Raw genomic sequence first — 22,580 nt, 5'->3', positions numbered from 1 at the left:
GAGCCAACATATCAAAGAGCCAGCTCATTTGGACCAAATGGACTTCTTTTATTTACATACGAGCCCCCGGACGATTTCTGTCGGCGTGTGTGACCCTCAGGGAAGAGAGAGCGAGATTAAAAAACTGACCGAGGAAAACACGGAATGATTTAAATTAAAGGATGGAAATGAAGTTAGAGGGCTAATTTCAGAGCGTGAAGAAACGCATAGAGGTTCTGCAGAAATGCAGCAGAACAAATGATGCAGAATCTGTGCTGATAGTTTGTCTGTGGCTTGATTAGTTAACGCCTCCTCCTCGCCTTCCCTCCGCCTCATTTAAAAAAAAAATATTTCTGCAGCTTTTACGGCTCCAGCTGTCGCAACTCCGAACAAAAGACATTGTTTTTGTTGTTGTGGTGTCTCTCAGTCTTTCTCCATCTCTCCTCTACCTTCTTACACAACATCATCACAGCTGAAAAAAAAACACACACCATCCACCGCCATCGCTCTAAATCTGAGACGCATTGCGAGCTCGGGGGGGAAATGTCAAAATGTACAATAAATTAAAAACATTAGCTTTGGCGTGATTAAAAAGTGTGGGAGGCAAACAGGCCAAAAATGTAAGTGGCAGAGTTTAATAAAAGTGGGTTTAAGAAAAAAAGGAGTTCAAAGCAGCGGGGGCCATAACTCACGATGTGCTGAGAAAAAAGCAGGCTTTGTAAATAAATCCAACCACTAACAATGTTGTAGCGACAATAAAGAACAACCAAAAGTAACAGAACATGGAGAGAAATTCACAGGGCTGATTTGGGCTGCAGATTACAGCCTGTCTGTGACTTCAGAGGCAGATTTCTCTCCTTTTATTTGGAATAATCCTGCAGAGTCGCTATCACACACGCAGGTCTTAACCTGCCGTCGCTCCCTGATGATCCCTATCACGACCCCGGCCTGCGACATCTCACCATCTAACCCCGAGCTTTCATGCATGTGTACAAACACCACGACAGATAGTCACAGTTTCCCAGCATCGTCTCATCTCTGAACACGTCCTCAGACGCAGGGATACATTTCTTTTTGTTCCAAGAGGAAATACGCCTCAATCATAAAGGCTGCTAAAAAAAAAATGCAGAAGAAGAAGAGAAGTTCTGACACTTTTTTCAAGTGTGTTCCCATTTAAAGACGTGCAAAATATCACAGCAGACGGTATAAAGAGGTTTAATCCAGCTCTGCTACATCAGTATGAGATTAACCAGAGTACAATCTAATATCTGAAAACAATCCACAGGCAATAAAAGGCCTGGCGAGAGATAAAATGTTTATTTATTTAGGCTGAGACAGCATTTCCAGCATGGGTCCTCAGAGATGGACAAGGAGGTATATTAGTTTTTTTAGCTTAATGCTAACAAGGCAGAGGACAGAGTCTCTGCAGACACAGTCACCACCACACATGTATGGAGGCCCAGAAGGGACGACAGAGCAGCTTTACTTTAGAAGTCTGTATTTTATTTGTCCATCTTTAACATAACACCTTTAAACAGCGTGTGCGTGTGCGCGTGTGCGTGCGTGTGCGTGTGTGTGTATGTGATGCACCCCACAGAAACCTCCTCCGTCACACCCTGATAAATACTCGTCTATTATCACGGGCGTGTTGAGCAACGACCATTTGTTCTGTGGAGCGTCTTTAGATAAATGGATATGACTGTATGCAGTTGATCCGTGTTAATACCTCTGACACACACGACATTTATTGGCTCAGAAACACTGATATCAAACCGTGTGACGATTGCTATCGCCTGTTTCCTAAATCCTTCTGCAGCGCGCTCTTCGATAAGAGAGAGCGTCGAAGTTGTTAATAAGGACGAGATAAGACGAGCTGTTGATTATCTGTTGTGGAGACGAGGAGCGAATGTAATGTCTCAGTGATAAGGAGAGGGTCATGACACATTTTTTACCAATTTATTGCCTCTCTTGGCAACAACACACCTCACAGAGAGAGACAGAGAGAGAGAGAGAGAGAGAGTAATTAATTATTAAGGACTTTTTTCATTAACTTTAATCCTGTACTGACTGAGGCACCAGCAGAACAAACAGGTGAGCTTACTATATGATCAGACATTAAGGAAACATGCTATGTTGAAGTGCTGGCTTCTCTGACAACAATGCAGCAGCCAGTATGTCCTCCTTCTAACTTTAGATTCTGGTCCTGAATGCTCTGGATTTGATTGGACCAGAGAAGGCAGGTGGTTTTAAGGCACCTCCATAACTGGTCTCATATTTGCCAGATATGAGACCAGTTATCAGGTCAAACCAACAGGTGTTGCAACGATGGAAGCGGGCAAGAGAACTGGTTCAGATAGAAGTGATTGTACCCGACCTAAAAAGCCTCTGCATGTTTCTAATAAGCTCCACGAGCAGAAACGTGCTCAAACTAGGATCAATATTGATCTAAATGGCTAAACACTGAAGCTTCAGTGTCCACCACATGGCAATATAGACTGCAGTACCCATTTTAAACACTAGGTGTCAGAGTTACATATTGCTCCTATAACGGCTCAGGACTCTCAGAGTGGCGTTCAATAAAACAGAAACTTCAACGATAATGAAAAACAAATCAAAGAGAATTTCACATTTTTAACTAATAAATTTAAAAAAAATCTTATCTCTTCATATTCCTGCTGCAGATGGAGTCTTTCAGTTATAAAAAAAAGGTAAAACCTCTATGCTCTGTTTGTCCCGCATCGTGTTTGATTCTGGGACGACCTCATGTTTTGATGATAAGCCACTGTATCAAATTCCACATTATTACACGTTCCAGACATAACAAATACACACAGAGAGCCAAAGACGGCAAAGATTGCAGAGCCAAAAAAAAAGCAGACACACCCAAAGAAATGGAGGAGTAGGAACGGGACAACAAACACACCTATAAACAACGTGTCCAGCTCAGAGACGTAAACACACACAAACAGAGTCAACGTGTAATTCAAGGCCAGTCTAAACTCTACAAATCAGACTCCTGACTAACACTGATTGGTACTCGCATCGGTTTGAAGGACGTAGCATGTAATGACGGGGGAAGAAGGGCAGCAGCAGGAGAACGTGGACTAGTCTGTTTCTCTGCATCACTCTCTCCTCTACCTCCATTTTTTACCTGGCTTTAAGTTTAGGGAGTTGTTCATTTATTAAGATTAAGGAGAGGCCTCCAAAAGAGCCACTAACGCAGAATCACATGTCAGCAGGTAAACTATCTTTTAACCCTAAAAATAAACTCTGTGCCGCTGGAAATCTAGTTTTCTTTGACGCTACAGAAACAGTAACCTTCAGGAGAAGTTACAACCATAACCCCCAATTTCCACATACATCAACGCCACGCACTATGCTGTAGTTCGCCGCCACTCTAGTCAATGATTGTGTTTCCACAGCGAGCGCCGCGGCCCAGCCCTGGAGCGTGCCACTACGCTCTGCTCCGTTTCAAATACCCTATGAGTCTATTTTTCAGCGGAGTATGCTGCAGGCACACGTCAAAGCTGGACAGAATAGAAAGTCCCAGACAGGAAGTCAGACAAGCGGACAGAGCGTTCAGTCAATTTCAAAATAAAACACAATGTACACACTTGCAATCGGGTTCAAAACAGGCACCGAACGACCAACAAATCATCCTCAGAAAGCAACATGTTGATTGCACGTTTTTCTCTTTATTCCCGCGTGATCTTATAGTTCCCGCGTGATCTTGTAGTTCCAATGTGGGGATGTTTTACAGCTGCAAAGAAGATCTGATTTACTGTCATGTGTTCATGTGACGGTGGCAGACATCACCAGGTCGAGCAACGAGTTTAATTTTAGTCAAAGATTTGTTGCATAAAGTTTTTTTTTATGTTTCTGCACGCTGAACATCCAGAGGGGCTGCAAGCTGAGCTGCTGCTAACATCATGAGGAGGGAAAATGTCTGCAGAGAAAATGACCTTAAAAACACTTTAAGTTGCATCTGGAAGATTTAACTGTAGGCTCCTACACTGGTGCACCTTTGTTTTTACCATGCAGGAAAGTGTATTCTTTGCGTTCCCAGGACCTCTTTATGCTCTCTGTCCCAAACGCTCAGACAGAAATTGGGAAAAGGGCTTCTGGGTATTCTGCTCCCTCAGCCTGGAATCTGTTGCAGAGTGACTTAAAACTCAAGGAGCTGGAGTCCTTAAAAGTTTTTGAATCTAATATGAAGGAAGCAGATTCTACAGGATGTCGATGCATTCAGCTCGACTGCTTGAACTCCTGACTCCCAGATTTGACTCGTAGATGTTTCTCTCTTAAAGTAAAGTTTAGTGTTTCTACTTTGTCTCTCTTTGTGTCTCCGTCTGTAACTTTGGGTTTTTACTGCTGACTGTCTCAACCAGGACTCCCTCTGACAAGAGGTTCTTAAACTAATGTGGACCAGCCTGGTTCAGTAAAAGCTAAAACGTGTGGGAAATGTAAAAAGTCAGGATTACAGATAGAGTACATATACAGTATGTAAGTAAAAAATGCCCCCACTAGTCGCTACAAATTTCATATGCGATAAAGAAGACACACACACACACACACGCACACACACACACGCACACACACACGCACACACACACGCACACACACACACACACACACACACACACACACACACACACACACACACACACACAGATAACTTCAGTGTGACAGGAAACAAAGAGCAGTAAACACAGCAGCTCGCTCACACACCGAGATTTTAAAAACAAGAGTATCACCGGGATAACCGGCGGTGAAAAGTGGAACGAATCAAACGAGCAGCAGGATCAGACGTTTGTTAGAAAGAAAAAGAACTGACCTGAAGCCAAAACTCGCTGCTACTCCTGCTCTAACTGCCTCCGCTGTATCTGCTCTACCGTTACGATACGAGTCTGCTAGAGGAGGGTTGTTCCCTTCACATGCAAACCACACACACACACACACACACACACACACACACAGTGACCTGTCAGGGCATTATTAGTGCTGATAGCAGGGGAGAATGGGAGAGGCGTCTCCCTCCATAGGAAAATATTCAGACAGTGCTGTTCGAGATCCACTTTTATAGCTGGGTTATCAAGCTATTGGTTAATGCTTGTTCTCTGCAGGACAGATAAAAGGTGGAGGAGGAGGGGAGGGGGGGTGATATTAAACACCCTGCTGTTAACAGACACATGGGTTCATGTCTGTATGCAGGATCGGGACCAAGCAGCAAACTCACAGAAATGGTTGGAATTGCCAAAAACTGCAGTTCCTCCACTGTCCACTAGAGTCTCCTGCAGTGAGTCAGTCCCCACAGAGACTCTTGTTAAAATGTGCAACTAAACAGCAGAAATAAACATGTTTACAGCCTGGTACAAAAACAGTTTGGGTCTCTAGAGCTCATTTCTCTCTTCAACTGTACGGGCTGAATGTTTATACAACTCACCTCTTTACATTATATTAAGGCTCAAAGGGATGAATAATTAGGGGGCGTGGCCTCTTCGAGTAACAGGTGGGAGCTGCTAGGTGTCCCCTCAGCTGTTTCAGTCTGTGACCTTTAACCTCTGGGCCGTGTTTGTGCTGTTGCAGCCTTTTGGAGATTTGTTCATGTAAATATCAGACTAATAATCTGTCTCTCTGTGAGACCGTCCAACAAGTCTGAGCTCCACTTTTTAAAACCAGTCAAACTCATATGTTATCTTATTTACATGTTAGCAACAATTAGCAGCTATCTGAGTCTGTGAGAACTAAACCTGGACTGTTAGCTTGTTAAGTGTTCGTACAGTTTCCCTGCAGAGAAGACGGTCAGCTTCAGTGTTTAGAAAACATTTTTTTTTAAGTTACCCGGTATCTGTGTATGTGCTACAAGCTCTCTTACTATTCTTAACAACTCAACTCAGTCAAATGCGACCACGAATAAAATCTCATTCTGCAGCAAACACGATGGTTCACAAGCTAACTCAACACATAATGAATTAGGTCAATGCACAAACTGTTTCACTCTGATCAAAACGCTGATTTCTCGTCTCTAACTTCCCTCCAGCTCCGCACTCTTGCGCCAAATGTTGTTACTTTGTGGTGGAGAAAAAAAACCCAACAACAACACATTGTGATGGCCAGAATGTGAAACTCAAAGCTACAAAGCAATAGGTGAAGTCACGGAGGCCACGTCCGTTATTTATGCAGACTAAGGCCCGGGGCAGAAAGGAGGCTGCTGGGTAAAGTCTGCCGCTGCACTTCTTGCACAATTAAAGTCACAAAAATGCTTCTTTTTTTTTTTTTAAATGTCAGAAAACAAATGCGGTATCATCATTTTAATGTTCATGAGAAACGATTGCTGTTTTTGGGGAAGGTTTCATTATTGTGAAATTTGTTGTATATGGACGTCAGATGTTTTACTGTGTGAGAGGGAGAAAGACCTTTAGGACAAAAATACACAACTTTGGTTCTGTTTGTAGCTCTGGAGGGGGTCCACACGAGCTCAGAAACACACACACACACACACTGAAATAAGAGGGGTGAGGGGTGGGGGGAGTAAGTGGAGGGCCTTCTGGCAAACATGTTTGTCTCTCGTAAACATCTCATTTGATAATTCGGGATGAAGCAACATTTATTGCCTCGCCCTTGCAGCTATAGAGGATGCATACTCTCACACACACACACACACACACACAGACACAGACACACACACACACACACACACACACACACACACACACACACACACACACACAGACAGACAGTAAGCCACACAAACCACAGCCAGCACGCTACACAGACTCGCTGCTTTAACACTTCCAGGGACCACACACTGACTCTCAACGCAGCAGCATGCAGGGACAAAATCGAATATGAAAACCGACAAAATGCACAGACAGAATCAGAGTGTTATTATAAAGAGTGACTTTGAAAGAGAGCCTGCCGTGTTTGCAGACATTTAGAGGGCAGATTCAGCAAAAAGAAAACACCAAAAGTTCACTACACAAACACACACACACACACACACACACACATGCACTGATGCCAAACCGTCCACCACAGCTCACACCAGCCTCACCAGAGTGGGAACAACGAGCTGGAAAAACTCTCAGCATCCACTTCCCAGAGCTCTCACAGTCACATTAGGCCGTAAAAGACGTCCATTTATATATAGATGATATATGCACGACCTAAAATGAATGGGAGACGTTACCAGCGGTGATCTGAGAGCGACGCCCACGGAGGGAGAGAGAGAGAGAGAGGAGCATCATTAGAGAAGCTCGTCTCTGCCCACGGAGCCACTCTGCTATCTAATCTGCAGTTTAATAACGCTGACACACCCTTATTACGTGTGAACTGAGCTGGTTCACACACACATGCGCGCACACACACACACACATGCAGACACACACACATGAACAAACGAGAGAGGCAGGAAGGAGAGTGACAGAAATATAAGAGCAGGACCTAAAGTTTTTACATTTTTGATTTAAATGACCTTTGACTCATTAATTAATAAACAATTTAAGGTTTGACTTCACGGTATAGAATGTGTTTTGTACTTTCTGAAGATTTTTAAACTATTTTCTACTTTACTGTAGACATTAGATTATTCTAGGATGGATGACAACGTCAGGAAAACAGAAAAATATAATTAAAATGAGGCTTTCAGCCGTCTGCGTGCATTTTCAATTTGATTACAAATATGACATTTAATATTAAATATAAAAATGCGTGACCCTATTAGTAGTTATTTTAGCTGACTAACACCTTGTAAAAATGGCTGCCTTCTTCATGTATTTAATGTATTTTCTCCTGCGTACAGTTTGGATTGAATGTCGGTTTCCCTTATTAGAGAAGTTTTTAATCTTCACTTCAGTTCCTGATTTTTTACATTTATAACAAACCTGTTAACTGACCTTTAAGATGTTAATAAATAAATGTTATGCAAAGGATAAATGGATTAAAGGCAGACTGAGTTTCTGCAGAATAAAGCTTAAAATAAAGTCTAAATTTTATGGCTGTAATTTCAGACCAAAGATAATGTCCGTGTCACCCTCAGAGAGTTAAACACACACACACACAGACACTTTTATAAAAGCCAAAGCCAATTTTAGTTTTCCACTATTTTTGAAAGGCCTCCTAACCGCCCCCCCTCCCCTCTTACTGAGTCTGCGCGGCCTGTCAACTTGTCTTTCTTTCTCTTTTTTTTTTAAATCACTTGAAGCTGACAGCCTGCAGGCCTCAGACCTGCACACAGTCTCCATCAAACCGACTGAGACGAATCCGTTTCTCCTCGCTGTTTGCCCCAAAATAAATCCATTTTTTATACATTTAATTATTTGTGATATTTCTATAACATGAGGGGGCTTTGAAAGGAGAAATAAGTGCTTTAGATTGGAGCAGACTCACGCAGCTTCAATTATTACTAGAGATTTAAAGTAATGGCTGTGCGTAAAAATTACGCTAATTTTCTGCTCTTGATTGAAATATTATAGTGATTTTTCCACGGGACAAATCCTCCTCCACCCCTCCGAAATAAAGGGATATTTGTGTGAACGGGAGCTCGTGGCGTTTACGCGTGTTTAAGGTTTAAAACAATGAGGACAAAAGACCTGAAACTGTGAGCATCCGGATTCTGGCTGATTTGGAAAGTAAAAATCCGACATGCTTATTTGTGTTTTGTTTTTTTTAAAGGTCAAAGAGACTCTGTACAAAGAGCAGGGAGTCAACTTCTAAAACAAGAAGCGAGGCTTTCTTTCCCTGACGCTCTGCACGTACCTCACCTGAGTACGTGACACTTTCAAACGTTTTCGCGTCACCTTCACGTTGAGTTGCACGCGGGGGGGGGGGCTGCAGGTTTGACTTCATGGCTTTGCTTTGTGTTTATCCCGGGACAAACTATCGCTCCTGACAGCACGGCCTGTTTCTCATTCTGCAGCATTTGGCTCCAGTTTCTCCTGGAGGCCTTTTTTTTTTTTTTTTTAAGTCCGGACTCTCTCCTCTGATCAGCTCGTGCGCGCTCTGATCTCTTCATACATGTGAATAAAAAAAACGTGTGTCTGTCCTCTCTGAAGCGCAACCTGTGTGTCTGTCCTCGGTGTGTGTGTCTCAGGTGTGTCAGCAGGTGAAAAGGTTCTTGTAGTTTCCCCGTGTTCGACACCTCTCTGCTCTATGTTTTATTCATCCGCTGCTGCTGCTGGAGGAGAGGATGATGCGGTTTAACGCGGAGTAAGAAACAAAAAAACAGAAAAAGTAGTGCAGCATTTAAAACTGCTCGCGTGTTAAACAGTAACGTGAGTGACACCTCTCACATGAACTCAGCTCTTTAATTATTTATGAAAAGTTAAAAAGTCACGTGAGCAGACTGAAGCACGTTTTAAGACATTTAAAAAAAAAAGATTTTGACCTCATTTTTTAAAAACACACAAATACGTCCACTCATTAAAACACACACACACAGGCGCGCACACATGTAGTCTATATATCTGTGTAGGGCCTGTACTAATATTAAAGAAGATTTAGTGTTAATCTTTATTTATTCTTCTTCTTGATAAATGAGCAAACATGAGCTCAAAATATAAAATTCAATCCTGCTGAGCCATTAAATAACTTATTAGATTTTTTTAATGAAGTCTCAACATCCTGCTGCATTTTTTAAATCATTACAAATACTTAAAAAAAAAAGAAAATAAGAAAGAGTTAAAGAGCTGTTTTTATTTTAATTATCTCCCTAAGACACAGACATTGAAATGTAACATGCTTTCAGGTTCAGGTAAAATGACCCTAAATATTTATAAACTTTAACTAATTTCATTTATTTTATGGGGAAATTAAACAAGTGTATTTACTGGTATTATAGTATTTATTAATGGATATTATTAGAATATTAAGCTGCAATAAAAACACTAATAATTCCACATTTACAGGCAATAATATTGATCATTATTTATTTTGATTTCTGAACGTTTAAAGGGACAGTTTTTATTTATTTCACATTAATGATGCATCAATTAATTTAAATCAAAAACACAACATTTATATTAGTTTTATTCTAGTGTGTGTGTGTGTGTGTATACGTGCGTGCGTGCGCGTGCATGTGTGTGTGTGTGTGTGTGTGTGTGTGTGTGTGTGTGTGTGTGTGTGCGTGTGTACACTCACTGTTTACGGCGTGTCTGTAGCGCTGCTGCCCGCTGAGGAGGCTCTGTCCATTGATCAGGAGTATTGAATCCAGGGCTGAGCTGTGCTTCGGCTCCTGGAGACTCTGCGGCGGATCACGGAGTTCTCCTCGAGCTGAATCTGGACCCGTAAAAGGGGGACAGGAACCGGACCGGAGATCCACGAGACAAGAACAAAAAGTTAGTGTGGAGAGGACGGGGGCGGTTTGGGCGCGACGACTGCGCGTCAAAAAAGCAGGAGAAGGACCGGGAGGATGCACGATCTGAGGGGAAGTTAATACGAAGAAAGAAGTAGGAAGGAGACTTTGGGGTCAGCGGAAGTTTTCTGTCCTTTATCCCGCAAAAAAAAGTTGATTCTCTTGGGTACTCTCTCTCGTCTTCCTTTTTACGCGTTTTCCGCCCTTTTAGCTCAAAACGCGTCTCAGCTGCACAAGTCTGCGCTCCTCTGAACTCATGGCTCCATCCTCGGAGGAAGTGGACAGAAAAATAGACAAAACTGTGCGAAGAAGAAACAGAAACCTGACCGTGGAGATCGGCAACCGGCGTCTGAGGAACAGTAATAGCGCGATTTCTCGGAGCGCTTTCTAATCAGAGTGTGTCACTTTCAATCTTTGCTGTGCCAACGGGCGCACTGACTGATAGAGGGAGGAGAGAAGGGAGGAGAGACAAAGAGAGCGAGAGAGAGAGGAAGGAAGGAGGGAGGGAGCAGAGGGGGCGTCAAAAAAAAGCTGATCTGACCCGCAGGAAGCTTTCTGTGGGACGGATCTGTCTGAGAGGACGCAGAGTGAGAAAAAGTGTCCATCAGAACTTTTATCATCATAAAAATGCTTTAAGTGGATCCCGGAGGATCCCCCCCCCCTCCTTCTCCTCCTCAGATGCTTTAATACAATCTGCTTTGACTTAATGTTCAACATAAACAGTTGCGTAATAAACGTCTAAATTATATCTGTGTGGAATCTTCCTCTCGGGTCATAACGCGGGACTATCACAGAGACCTTGACTTTAATGAGAGACAGCAGATAGAACATTAGAATATTTTCTGTGGGCGCAGCAGAAACTTATCAGTCTGCTATCAGCGCTGCAGCTCCTCACTAATACTTCCACACATGTCAGGATCATCCCGCAGGTACAATCAGCTCAGGTGAAGTCCACGCGCTCATGCACGTTAATACGTAGGCTGATAAGAAGGCAGAGATGAGACATGGTGCTTTTTTTTTTTTTATTTTTTTTTACCGTCATCACATTTCAACAAAACGCTTAAATCAAGCTTTTCTTCTCCCAGAGTTGTGGTCTCTGAATTCATCCCGCGTCATGCTGCTGTTGATGTACGCGCGCACAGCTGACCGGGTCACTAGTGTGTTGTTGCTTTAAACGCGCGCGCGCGCGCACACACACACACACACACACACACACACACACACACACACACACACACACACACCTTGGCACGGTTCTCGTACTGGAGAAAAATCCAACAAGTAGAAGCTCAGCGAGGAATAAAAACATGGATAAATACTGTTTACAAAACGTGCTCACTCTTTGTGTGTGTGTGTGTGTGTGTGTGTGTGTGTGTGTGTGTGTGTGTGTGTGTGTGTGTGTGTGTGTGTGTGTGTGTGTGTGTTCCCGCTACACACGCTATGACCTTTAATTTAATGTAAGATCATAACCTGTATATTAACACAGCCCCATCATATTCCGCCCTGATAGACTTTATTTATAAAACCTGATGTCTGATTTATTTCACCTTGTCAAAGCGTCCTTTAGATTAAATCTGAGATTAAAATCAGAGTGAAGAGTGACCTTGAGATAAAGAGGATAAACTATCGAGGGTCAAGATCAATAAAGAGTCATATGGAGTTATTTTCTGAATATATAAAATTACATAATAAAAACATCAGGTTGAAGAAGGTATACATTAAATGTGTTTCCCTTTAAATGATGAATAATCACATTAGAAAACACAATGACTGATTTTATTATGGAATAAATTATTTTTTAAATATGATTTTAACTGAAATAACCCGAGTTGAATCGGGAATATCGACGTATTTAGCAGAGAACTGAAAACAATTTTAAAAAACACTGATAGCCACAGAGCATCAGAGTGTTTAAAATATCTTCACAGAATCATAAATTCATTTTTGACGCAGCTCAGTTCATGTTTCTGATTTCCTTCTTTCCTAACTTCTGCACGCAGCTCCGTGTCTGCAGCTTTGACACGTTAAACTGCAACTTGTTAAACAACACAGGAGCATGCGCAGATCACAAGAGGGCGACGGGAGTGATGATGAAGCCACAGGTTTGAAACGGTGCGTCTGTGCCTGTGCGTAAAAACGCGTCCAAACAAGTTGGCTGAAGGAGCCTCGTGTTGGTGTGAGAGGAGGCACGCGGGGCACCGGTGACAGAGAAGACGACGAGGAGGAGGAGGAGGAGGAGGAGGAAGAAGAGGGGATTCTGCTGAGTTCTCCAGGACGAGCTGCTCAAGTGGGGTCAACTGAAAGAGCGCGTGTATCTTTCCAAGAAATACAGATTTGAGGCCTGCTCTCTGCAGCTTTGTCCTCGTGGTCATTAACGGGCAGATCAATAAGTGAGGATTCAAGCGAATAAAGTGACGTCAGTTCACTAAAAATGAACCTTTACGGGGTCTACAAACCCTTAACATAGCTGTTCATCCTTAATCCAAACCTGACCCTCTTTATAATCCAGCTCTTGACCTTTTTATTTTAGATTTACAGGCACATTTAAAGCAGAAACCTTCTACCTGCAGACCCCAAACAGTCTCATGTCTGACTCACCTGTACAAGAAGCCTCTCTGTCAGACGTGGAGACACACCTGGCGGCTGCTGCTGCTGATCTGCTGCTCGCTGAAGAATTAAGTGGGAACAGACGGCGGCTGTGATCCGGAGTGCTGCTTGCTGCTCATTCGTCAATAATATTAAATATGATAACGACGAAGATGACGAAGTCGGTGCACGCGGGGGGGGGGGGGGAGCGTGACGTAAACTCAGGCCTTAATGGCGACGATAATAACGGATAGAGAGATGTCATTAAAGTCCCTGCGAGGAAAGGTGAAACAATCGAAATGAGCAGATTTGGTTTTAATCTCGTCCCTGCCGAGCTCTCGCAGTTATTTTAATTTTTAAAAGCGCTCATTAGAGGTTTAAAATAAGATCGTTAAAATCCATTTCAAGCTTCATTCGTCACCACACAGGCCGTTAAACCCAAAGTGTCTGCGGCTTTTGGAGAGGGCGATATTAAGCTCCACACTCGCCCCCATAATTAAGTGGTGGCCCAGAACTCCTTGAAGAGCAGCATTTGTAGTTTATTTTGATTTATTGTAGGGAATTATATTTAAATTAATTACAAACGTGTTGACACGAGGGGGGGTTCACTTGCTTTTTTTTTTTTTTTTTTTCGTTTAAGTCTCATTGTGAGGCTGAGAGGAGGATCATGCATGTCGTGACATTTTAATACATTCCTGCGAAATCCAGTGAATTCAACTCAAATGTGTTTTTGCTTTAAATATTTGATGAGTGCACACAAAGGGGAGTCCGGGCTGCGCGGAGTATAACCACACAAAAAATATCAGGAATAATGAAGACAATTAAAGAATAATGTTTTCATTGTTTCCTGCAGATTTTAGAATATTTAAAATAATAAGAAAATAAATAATTCAGTCGAGTTAAATGCGGAGTTTCTGAGGATTACATGAGCGTGTGTGTGTGTGTGTGTGTGTGTGTGTGTGTGTGTTTGTGCGTGCTGTATTTATTCAGAGAAATGTTAACTAACTGCATCTTGTGCATTTCACCTCATCATGCAAACAGTCCTCTGCAGCCGGCGGCGTGAATTATTGACGCCACCGGCAGCGGCGGGGACTCGCTGCTCCGCTGCATCACTTACCGGCTGCTTCCCTCCTCCGTCTATTTTCCATTTCTTGGGGATCTGGGAATCTAGGAACGAGGCCAAACACGCGTAAAAAGCTCCACGAAGAAGAATGAAATATTGATCCCTGAAATCACCCCGATGGAGAGGACTGCTGTGAATAATGGATGTGTTTCTGCAGCCCCACAGCGCGTGTTTAACATGATAGTGATTGGAGAGTAATGTGGGCCACTTACACTTATTGAGAACATGTTTATCGTGCAGGTAAGTGTGTGTGCGTGTGTGTGTGTGTGTGTGTGTGTGTGTGTGTGTGTGTGTGTGTGTGTGTGTGTGTGTGTGTGTGTGTGTGTGTGTGTGTGTGTGAGTGAATGTGAGAAGCCTGGCCCGGGGGCTCCGTGCATGCTGCGGCCGATAACTTCCTCTCACTGAGCACCTCCTCCCTCCCCACACACACAAATAATAACTCTTTTTTTTTTTTTTTTTTTTTCATATTTCACTTCCATGCAGGAAAACGATTTATAGCGAGTGACCGTGTGATTGTGAGCAGAGCACGAGGCTCGTTTAAAAAGCAAGAAGTCAGCAGAATCACACAGAGAAGAATGCGTCTGCTTTGCATCGAGAAAGGTGGAATATTAATAAATATCCACAGTTTGTCAGAGCCCGGATTCACAGCACGAAGCATTCAGGATAGTAGATTCACAATGATCACCCACATCGACTCAAAACTCACTTTTCCTAACACCATGAAGAAGAAGTGATCAGTGCTGGAGACAAAGAAAGACAAAACTGCTTCTTTTTTCCGGAGCTGTTTTGTGTCTCGCTGCAGGTTTCATGCCATGTTTGTGTCTGTTTATTTGCCACCAAAGAAGCTTGTTTGTGCTCGGAGGATTTTTGCAGACTTTTGTGTTGTCACCTTGTGAGTGAGTGAGTGTGTGTGTGTGTGTGTGTGTGTGTGTGTGTGTGTGTGTGTGTGTGTGTGTGTGAGTGAGTGAGTGAGAGAGAGAGAAGCATAAGCATCATTTGTGCAAACAGCGCGGCTGTGTGGTGGAGAGGAAAAGACCCAAAACATCCCGAGAAAACTGCAAACATACAAACAAAGAAGGCCTGGACACCAAACTGTTGTTCTTTAAAGAGTAGGGATACTGCACATCTTCGACTGACTCTTAATCCTTTAATTCTGCCTTCATGCTTTAGTGTCTAAATAACGAACTATTTGAACTAATTGAAATCAAAAGATCCAGCCGGGACAAATCAGAAGAACTCCAACAGGTGAGACGTTTAGATCTGCTGCGAGCTCTCAGGAAACATCTGAATCTGTGTATTTATCAAATATAACAAGAATAAAACGATTCATGGAGGCTTTGAGAATGTGTTTGCAGGAGAAATAGTTCCTGTTTTAAATATGAGAGCTGTTCATTATTGATCTCAAACTGGAGGATCGTGGAGTTACAGCAGCAGGATGTCAAAGCAAATAAAATAACAGAAGAATAAAAACAAAGTAAATAAACCCAAACTTTAAAAAAAAAACCTGTCAGTGCTGCAGCAGCGTCCTCACACACACACACACACACACACACACACACGCACACACACAAGAGGTTTCAGGAGAGCGACAACACATCGTGGAGGTGTGCACGTGTTGCACATTCACTCACCTGCATATTGCACTTCACATAATTAGTAAAAATGTCCTTTATGGTGGTATGGTGTTTTTTTTGTTTTATCAGATTTTGTTAAACTGTTTTTTTTTATTCAAACTTTATTTCTCCTCTTGATGTTTCCTCCTAAATGTTTTCTTGAGCTCTCCTGCTGCAAAACAAATCCTCCTGAATTCCCCTTTCCGTTGAAAATAAATCAACACCCTCACTCATTTAATGACACGCATAGTCACGTGCTCATCATTAATCTACGTGAATAAATCAAAGAATGAATGAATGAGATCAGAGAAGAGAAACAGAGACAGACGTGAAGACGGAGGAGTCACCTGCTCAACCAATCAGAGGTTCATAATGGTCATAAGAAATGATTAATAATAAAAACACATGATTATGTTTTATGTTCGAATTATGAAAATAAAACAACATCAGACACATTTTAATCGATTAGAAAAGAGCGGGAAATTTATTTTTCATTAGGCAACTATGACTGGAAATATCGTGGGCCTTCTTCTTCTCATAATTATTATAATTACTATACTATTATTATTATTATTATTATTTATTATTATTATTATTATTATTATTATTTCATTGGTCGCTTTTCATTTGACTCGTGAGAATCCAGGGACTGAAACCGGAAGTAACAAACCGCTCAACAATGAAACAAAGAAACAAACAAATAATATAATAAATAAATAAAAACTGCAATCATCTCTGAAATGACTCGTTTTTATTTGTATTTATGTATTAATTAGTTAAAGTGTTTGGAGCTTTAAAACATTAAAATGTTTAAGGTTTAAATATTTGAACTAGATGATTTAAAAAAAAAGAAAATAAAGTTGTATTTATTTATTATTATTTTGTACAGTTATTATGTTTATTGTTGGTTTACACACTTCCTAAACTTGAAGGTAATACTCGGTGTTTTAAAGGATTTGTATCTGGTTTCATTAATTCGTCTTTTTAAACTTTAAACCTTTAAAATAAATTAGTTTCCGTGGTGACGTCACAACTAACCTGCTCACGCACTTTGTTTGATATAACTGATGAACTAATTACAATTAATTATAACAATAATGCAAATAATAATAAAACAAATACTAATAAGAATCATCATATTTAATAATTATTCATATAATAATAATAATAACAATAATAATAATAATACATAACAGTAATACTACTATGAATAATAATCTTAATAATGAAACTAATTAAAATCATAATTATAGATTATACTTATTGTTTTAATTATTATCATAATATAATTAGAAGAACAAGAACCATTATGAGAATCATAATCATGTAAATGTCTGTGTGATGTCTATAATATTTTACTTTAATTCATAAAAATAAAAACTAACAGTCAAAAGAATTCTGTTTTAAATACGTCCAATCAAAGGTTAGAAAACTAAAATCAACTTCCTGTTCAAGTTGTGACGAGAAATGTTCAAGAAATAAATTCTACTTAATAAAAATTAAAACTAACTCTAAAATCTCATTTACAGATTCAAAAGGTAAATTAATATCTACTATGTGTTTGTTTAAAAGTAACACATTCAGTGTGGGTTCAGAGTAACCGTCGGGGTCGCTCTGTGGGGTCGGGGTGCACTGACACTGACATTTGGAAATGTTGGATTAAAATGTGCAGGACTCAGTGAGGATTTGGGACTAAATTTATGAATCAAACACTTAAAAACAAAACATTTTAAAGGTTTATTTCAGAATGTAGATAGAGTCAGAAAGTGGATATAGTGGTGAATGACATGCAGGAAAGGAAACACAGGTCGGATTTGAACCCGGGACGCCCGCCTGGAGGACTACAGCCTCTGCCTGGAGGAGACTAGGACTAGACGACTACAGCCTCTGTACATCAATTTATTGATGGACGACAAATATTTTAAACGTCACCTTCTTACTTGATTTAAATGTAGACGTAGAAATCTCTAATGTGATTTTCAAAGCATCAGCAGATGGTTCAGTTCTAAACTTTTAAATCTTATACTAAAGTTGTTTTATTATAAAGACGTCTTAATTCTTCGTCTTTTCCATTTTAAAGGATTGATTCATTGATGTGTTATTGGATTTAGAGGCTGATCAAAGCGTCATGTCTCGTCTTATTTGATGCACAAAAGAGAAGAAAGTGGAACTAGAAGTCTGAAGTTTATGAAAGAGTTTGTGACTAAAGTCTGAGTCCGAACTGCAGAAGACATGAGCTTTAACGTCCCTCTCTCCCTGTCTGTGTGTGTCCAACTCTTTGAGCTCTGACGTGCAGCTCAGAGGATTGTTTTTCTTTCAGTTAAAAGCCGTGGCCCCCGCCGGCGAGGCCCCCGCAGCCTCTCTCTCCCTCCTCGATAAGTCCTTACCTGAAATCAAATCCTGGTGCTTAACGAGGAGGCAGCGGGCTGCAGGCAGAGAGAGCGTCAGCACTCTGCACTATGTCATCGAGCACAACTATTTGACAGTTGGAATTATCTGTAAATACTTCATTAAAGTGTGTATGAGTTCCCCTCTTGTGCGCCTCACGGTCCAACTCTGGTAAGATTTACAAATGATAACATAAACACTGAGAGAGAGAGAGAAAAAAGAAATTCAATTCTCATTTGAAAATAATCGCAGAAAAAAAGAAAAAGAGAGAGAGAGGGGGAGGAGAGGGGAGCTGTGGGAATTTGATTGGGGGCCCACGAGCAACAAAACAGCGGAGGTCTGTGTAATGAGGTTTGGAAAGTGTGTTCAGTGTTTGGGGGCCAACGTTTACTTGACCTGCCAGAAGGATTGTCTTCCAAATGGACGCCAGGAGTGCCAGAAGTTGAGCTGAGCTGTCCCAGAAATCTCCTGAAACTACCTGAGATCTGCACAGAGGAGAAACGGGCCGGGGTCACCTCGTCAGGAGAGAGGGGACTAACTCCTCCTGTGACCCGCGGCTTCAATATTCAGACTCGATCGTATGAATGCTGTAGGTTTTCTTTTCCTCCTGAATATTCAGCCTCACACGAACAGACGGGACGGCCTGCAGACCACAGGGCCAGTAAGATTAGATCATTTAGGCGGTGCTCATCAAGGAGCTACGATACGATATTATCACGATATGTAATCATGATACATTATTATCACAGCTTTAAAGCCTCTGGAAACATGAGATCAATGTTTAGAGTCATATTAAACTGCCAGACAACAACCAGAGTAAATTAAAGTTCAGAGTTATTAAAAACATCAAGTTTAAAATTCAGATTTTAAAGGCTGTTTGGATCATTTTTCAGGACTCTTAGTTTAGCATAGCTTATCCCATTTTGATTGACATCTTCCTGACTCCGCCCACAACAATGTTACCCCCGGGGTTCCTGAACTTTTCAGCTCACGACCCACAAAATAAAGGTGCCAGAGACAGGGGACCCCCTTTGTCCCTGAAGGCGTATAACACAGCACACAGCCACACACACTCTCTCTCTCACACACACACACACACACACACACACACACACACTAACACACTCATAGGCCGATCCAAACTCCGGTGACACAACATAATATAATCTCCACAAACGTTTATGCACAATCATTTGTGCATCTAGAGCTGCAGACGCCGCCATTGTTGCCCTCATGTGCAAACTTACATTTGAAGTATTTTTGCACGTTCATTTAATTTCACTCAGAGGCATGCTTTCATTTGTCATTTAAATACTTTTTTAAAGATTATATTTTCACAATAATGGGTAAAATATACGCATATATTTATAGGTTTATTTTGGAAGTCATCTTGTTCTTGATCTTTTAATGAAGATTAATTTCCCCCTCATGTCAGTGAGTGAGCAACAAATTCTAAGTTGATCAGGATTTGGCTCTACATAAACTGAAGGGTTAAACAATTCATATTAATTTAAAGATTTATTTTGGGCTTTTTATGTCTTTATGCAGAGATAGGACGGTGGATAGAGTTGGAAATTATAGGGAGAGAGAGAGAGAGTGGGGAATGACATGCGGGAAAGAAGCCACAGGTCAGATTTGAACCCGGGCCTCTCCGCTTCAGGGACTGCAGCCTCTACATGGGGTGGGTCCCCTAACCACTTGGCCCCCTGGACTTTAAAGATTTTTAACAATATAAAATGTATAAATCTGACATTATGCATGCAGTGGAATGTGACAGTACGTAACCTTATTAATCTTTCTTTAAACTAAATTCCTGCAAAGTCTGCAAACCTTAAAAGAAAAAAGGAAAAGTAGCACATATAGTTGCCTGAAAATGAAACACACACACACACACACACACACACACACACACACTTTGCACAGTCAAACAGAATCCTGTGCAATTTTTTCCCCATTTACTGCGACACACTCAGCTCTGCAATCACATGTCAACCTGTCTGCACCAATAACAACTCGGCTGCGGAAAAAAACCTTCGTACCTGAGAGCGCTCGTCAGGAGGAGGCCGATGTTTGGAGGAAACGGAAACTGATACGCTTTAAAAAGTGAGGAGGAGGAGGGGGTGGAAAAAACGAGGATATTAAAGAGGTCAGGGAGACAGCGGCCTTCCTGCTCTTCATTTTAAAATTCTCTTAACTGTTTCATGACTTTTAAATTATTTCTAATTATCAATATTTTTGCCAACACCTTCTTGAAAAAATCGGAACATTTTCTGACATGTTGGTTTTAATTTGCCGCCTCTGAGGAGAAGTGTGGCTTCTCTGCAAATAAAGAAGAAGAGGGAGGAGGAGAAAGATTTGTCATAAAAGGAGGTCACAGGTGGAGGTGCATGCCGAAGCAAGAAAAAAACTAATACAGCTCAACACACACACCACACACACACACACACACACACACACACACACACACACACACACACACACACACACACACACACACACACACACACACACACACACACACACACACACACAGATCCTACCATGAAGCATGCTGGTCCTCGGAGGTTTCTGGAAAGAGTCATCCACAGCGACAAACTCAAACTCTCTCTGACTCCTCGCCTCAAGCAGACGGGCAAACAGCCTTGTGGGTAAACAAGGGTGAGCGGGGGTATAGTGGATGGTTTCACTTGGCAGGTCCCCCCCTGGGTGGGCGGGGCCAATGCACTCAAAGAAGATGTCAATCATTTACTGTCAGACACCAATGAGGAAGCTTTTGTCTCTAAACGTAAATCCTTTGATTCTTCTGGAGGGAGTCAATGATTGAAAACATGCAGCGAGGGACACCCAGGCCTATACTCCTCAGTGTGTGTGTGTGTGTGTGTGTGTGTGTGTGTGTGTGTGTGTGTGTGTGTGTGTGTGTGTGTGTGTGTGTGTGTGTGTGTGTGCGTGCATGTGTGCTGAGTGGCTGTCAGGGTGATAATGATCTGGCCGTCTCTGCAGGTCAGAGGTGACCTCAGCACTGTGATCTCCTGTTTGTTTTTGCTTTGCTGCCCTTGGACAGGTTAACACAGCACACAGAGCATCAGCTGGGCCGTGCACTTCCTCTGACACACACACACACACACACACACATACACACACACAGACAGAGCTCAGTCACTGGGCGTCTGGGGGTCACTTCCACATGTGTTGATGGTCCTGAGTGGACTAATCTAAACTGGTGAAATGTTATCCCCCTGCAGGGAGGACGGGAGCCTAAACGGCCTCGACTACTGCGCTCTGTCGGCCTGACGTTCAGGAGAGGAACCACAGAGAGATCTAAACACACATGCCACAGCTGACGTGTGTGGGGGAAAAAATTTAGTTTTTAAACAATTATTAAATCTTAAAATCCTCCATAAACTCAGCTCCTCATGCACCCAGAATGCATTGTTCTGAGGGTTTTACTGCTTTAATTCACAACATGATCGAGTAAAAAGTGTCGTTGAAACAAAGTCAACTTGATGAACTGACGAGAAAGGTCACAAGGTCGCAACGTTTGAGGTTGTGTGAGCCAATAGCCTTTTTTCGAGTGTTTCCAGGAGTCACTGATAGTGCAGCTCTCGTACTCTGCGGTGCATCTATAGTTAGTGAGTTACGACATTTTTAGATTATTAAGACATGATGTCAATAATAGTTCCGTAAAAACACACAAAATACAGAATCACAGATATCACAACAAAGAGCAGGTACTCAGCAGAGAGGTGATTACAGGGCCTAAAGAAGAGTATTTGACTTTGAAGTTGTTTCACATTTGGATATTTTATTTCAAATCTGAAACTTCATTTTATTGGGAAATTTAAATTTCATGTGCTTTTTGAAAGTATTTTGAAAGTACATGCACCTTGGAAGAACTGTGCATTATAGCTGGGTAATATTATGAATGAATGGATGCATCTTTAACTCTGTGTCTGGTCACTCATCCCAGTTCCTCCGTTTAGAGATATATAACATAACATAATAAATACCAGATTAAAGAAAAAGAGAGAGCAAGATGAACAGAGGCTGTGGGTTCAAATCCAACCTCGGCCCTTTGCTGCATCATCGTCCCCTCTCTCCATCCTGTGTTTCCTGTCTGTCTTCAGCAAAAAACAACTGTTTATTCAGGGCGCTGGTAGCCAGGTGGTTGGTGCGCCCATCCTACGTGCCTATAGGCCGAAGTCCTCCAGGCGGATGGCCAGGGTTCGAGTCCGACCTGTGGCTCCTATCCTGCATGTCATTCCCCACTCTCTCTCTCCCCCGATTTCACCCTGTGCAGGGTCACATCAAAGACTGAAGTAATTCACTGAAGTTTTAAAGTATATCACTACAGTAATATTAAAAATGGCCCCCTTCGTTAGCATACGATTACTCTCCTAACACCATGGGGGCTTCAGTAGCTCAGTCTGTAGGGACTCGGGTTGGGAACCGGAGGGTCACCAGTTTAAGTATCGTTGCGGACCGAGTGGTTGCTGGAGAGGAGTCTAGCACTGTCAGGTCCCCTGAGCAAGGCACCAAACCC

At 41.9% G+C, this 22,580-nt stretch overlaps 1 protein-coding gene across 7 annotated transcripts in view; it reads right to left on the bottom strand.

The window, feature by feature from the left end:
• Positions 1-20,622, bottom strand: part of satb2 (SATB homeobox 2) — a 63,749-nt gene extending 43,127 nt beyond the window's left edge. For 2 of the 7 annotated variants that reach the window (XM_061053698.1, XM_061053699.1), the window contains exons 1-2: positions 14,034-14,327; positions 10,117-10,254 (exon numbers count right to left, since the gene is read on the bottom strand). In XM_061053698.1, coding sequence (XP_060909681.1) covers positions 10,117-10,254; positions 14,034-14,064 — 169 coding nt within the window. In that variant the 5' untranslated portion in view covers positions 14,065-14,327. Of the gene's footprint in view, positions 1-4,813; positions 5,229-10,116; positions 10,255-12,928; positions 13,468-14,033; positions 14,331-20,580 lie in introns of those variants that run through there. The other 5 variants (XM_061053700.1, XM_061053704.1, XM_061053702.1 and 2 more) reach the window with 5 other exon arrangements.
• Between the last annotated feature and the right edge of the window lie 1,958 nt (positions 20,623-22,580).

Source organism: Labrus mixtus, chromosome 13, assembly GCF_963584025.1.
Source record: "Labrus mixtus chromosome 13, fLabMix1.1, whole genome shotgun sequence".
Lineage (NCBI taxonomy): Eukaryota > Metazoa > Chordata > Actinopteri > Labriformes > Labridae > Labrus > Labrus mixtus.
This window is presented reverse-complemented; position numbering and strand designations above follow the sequence as displayed.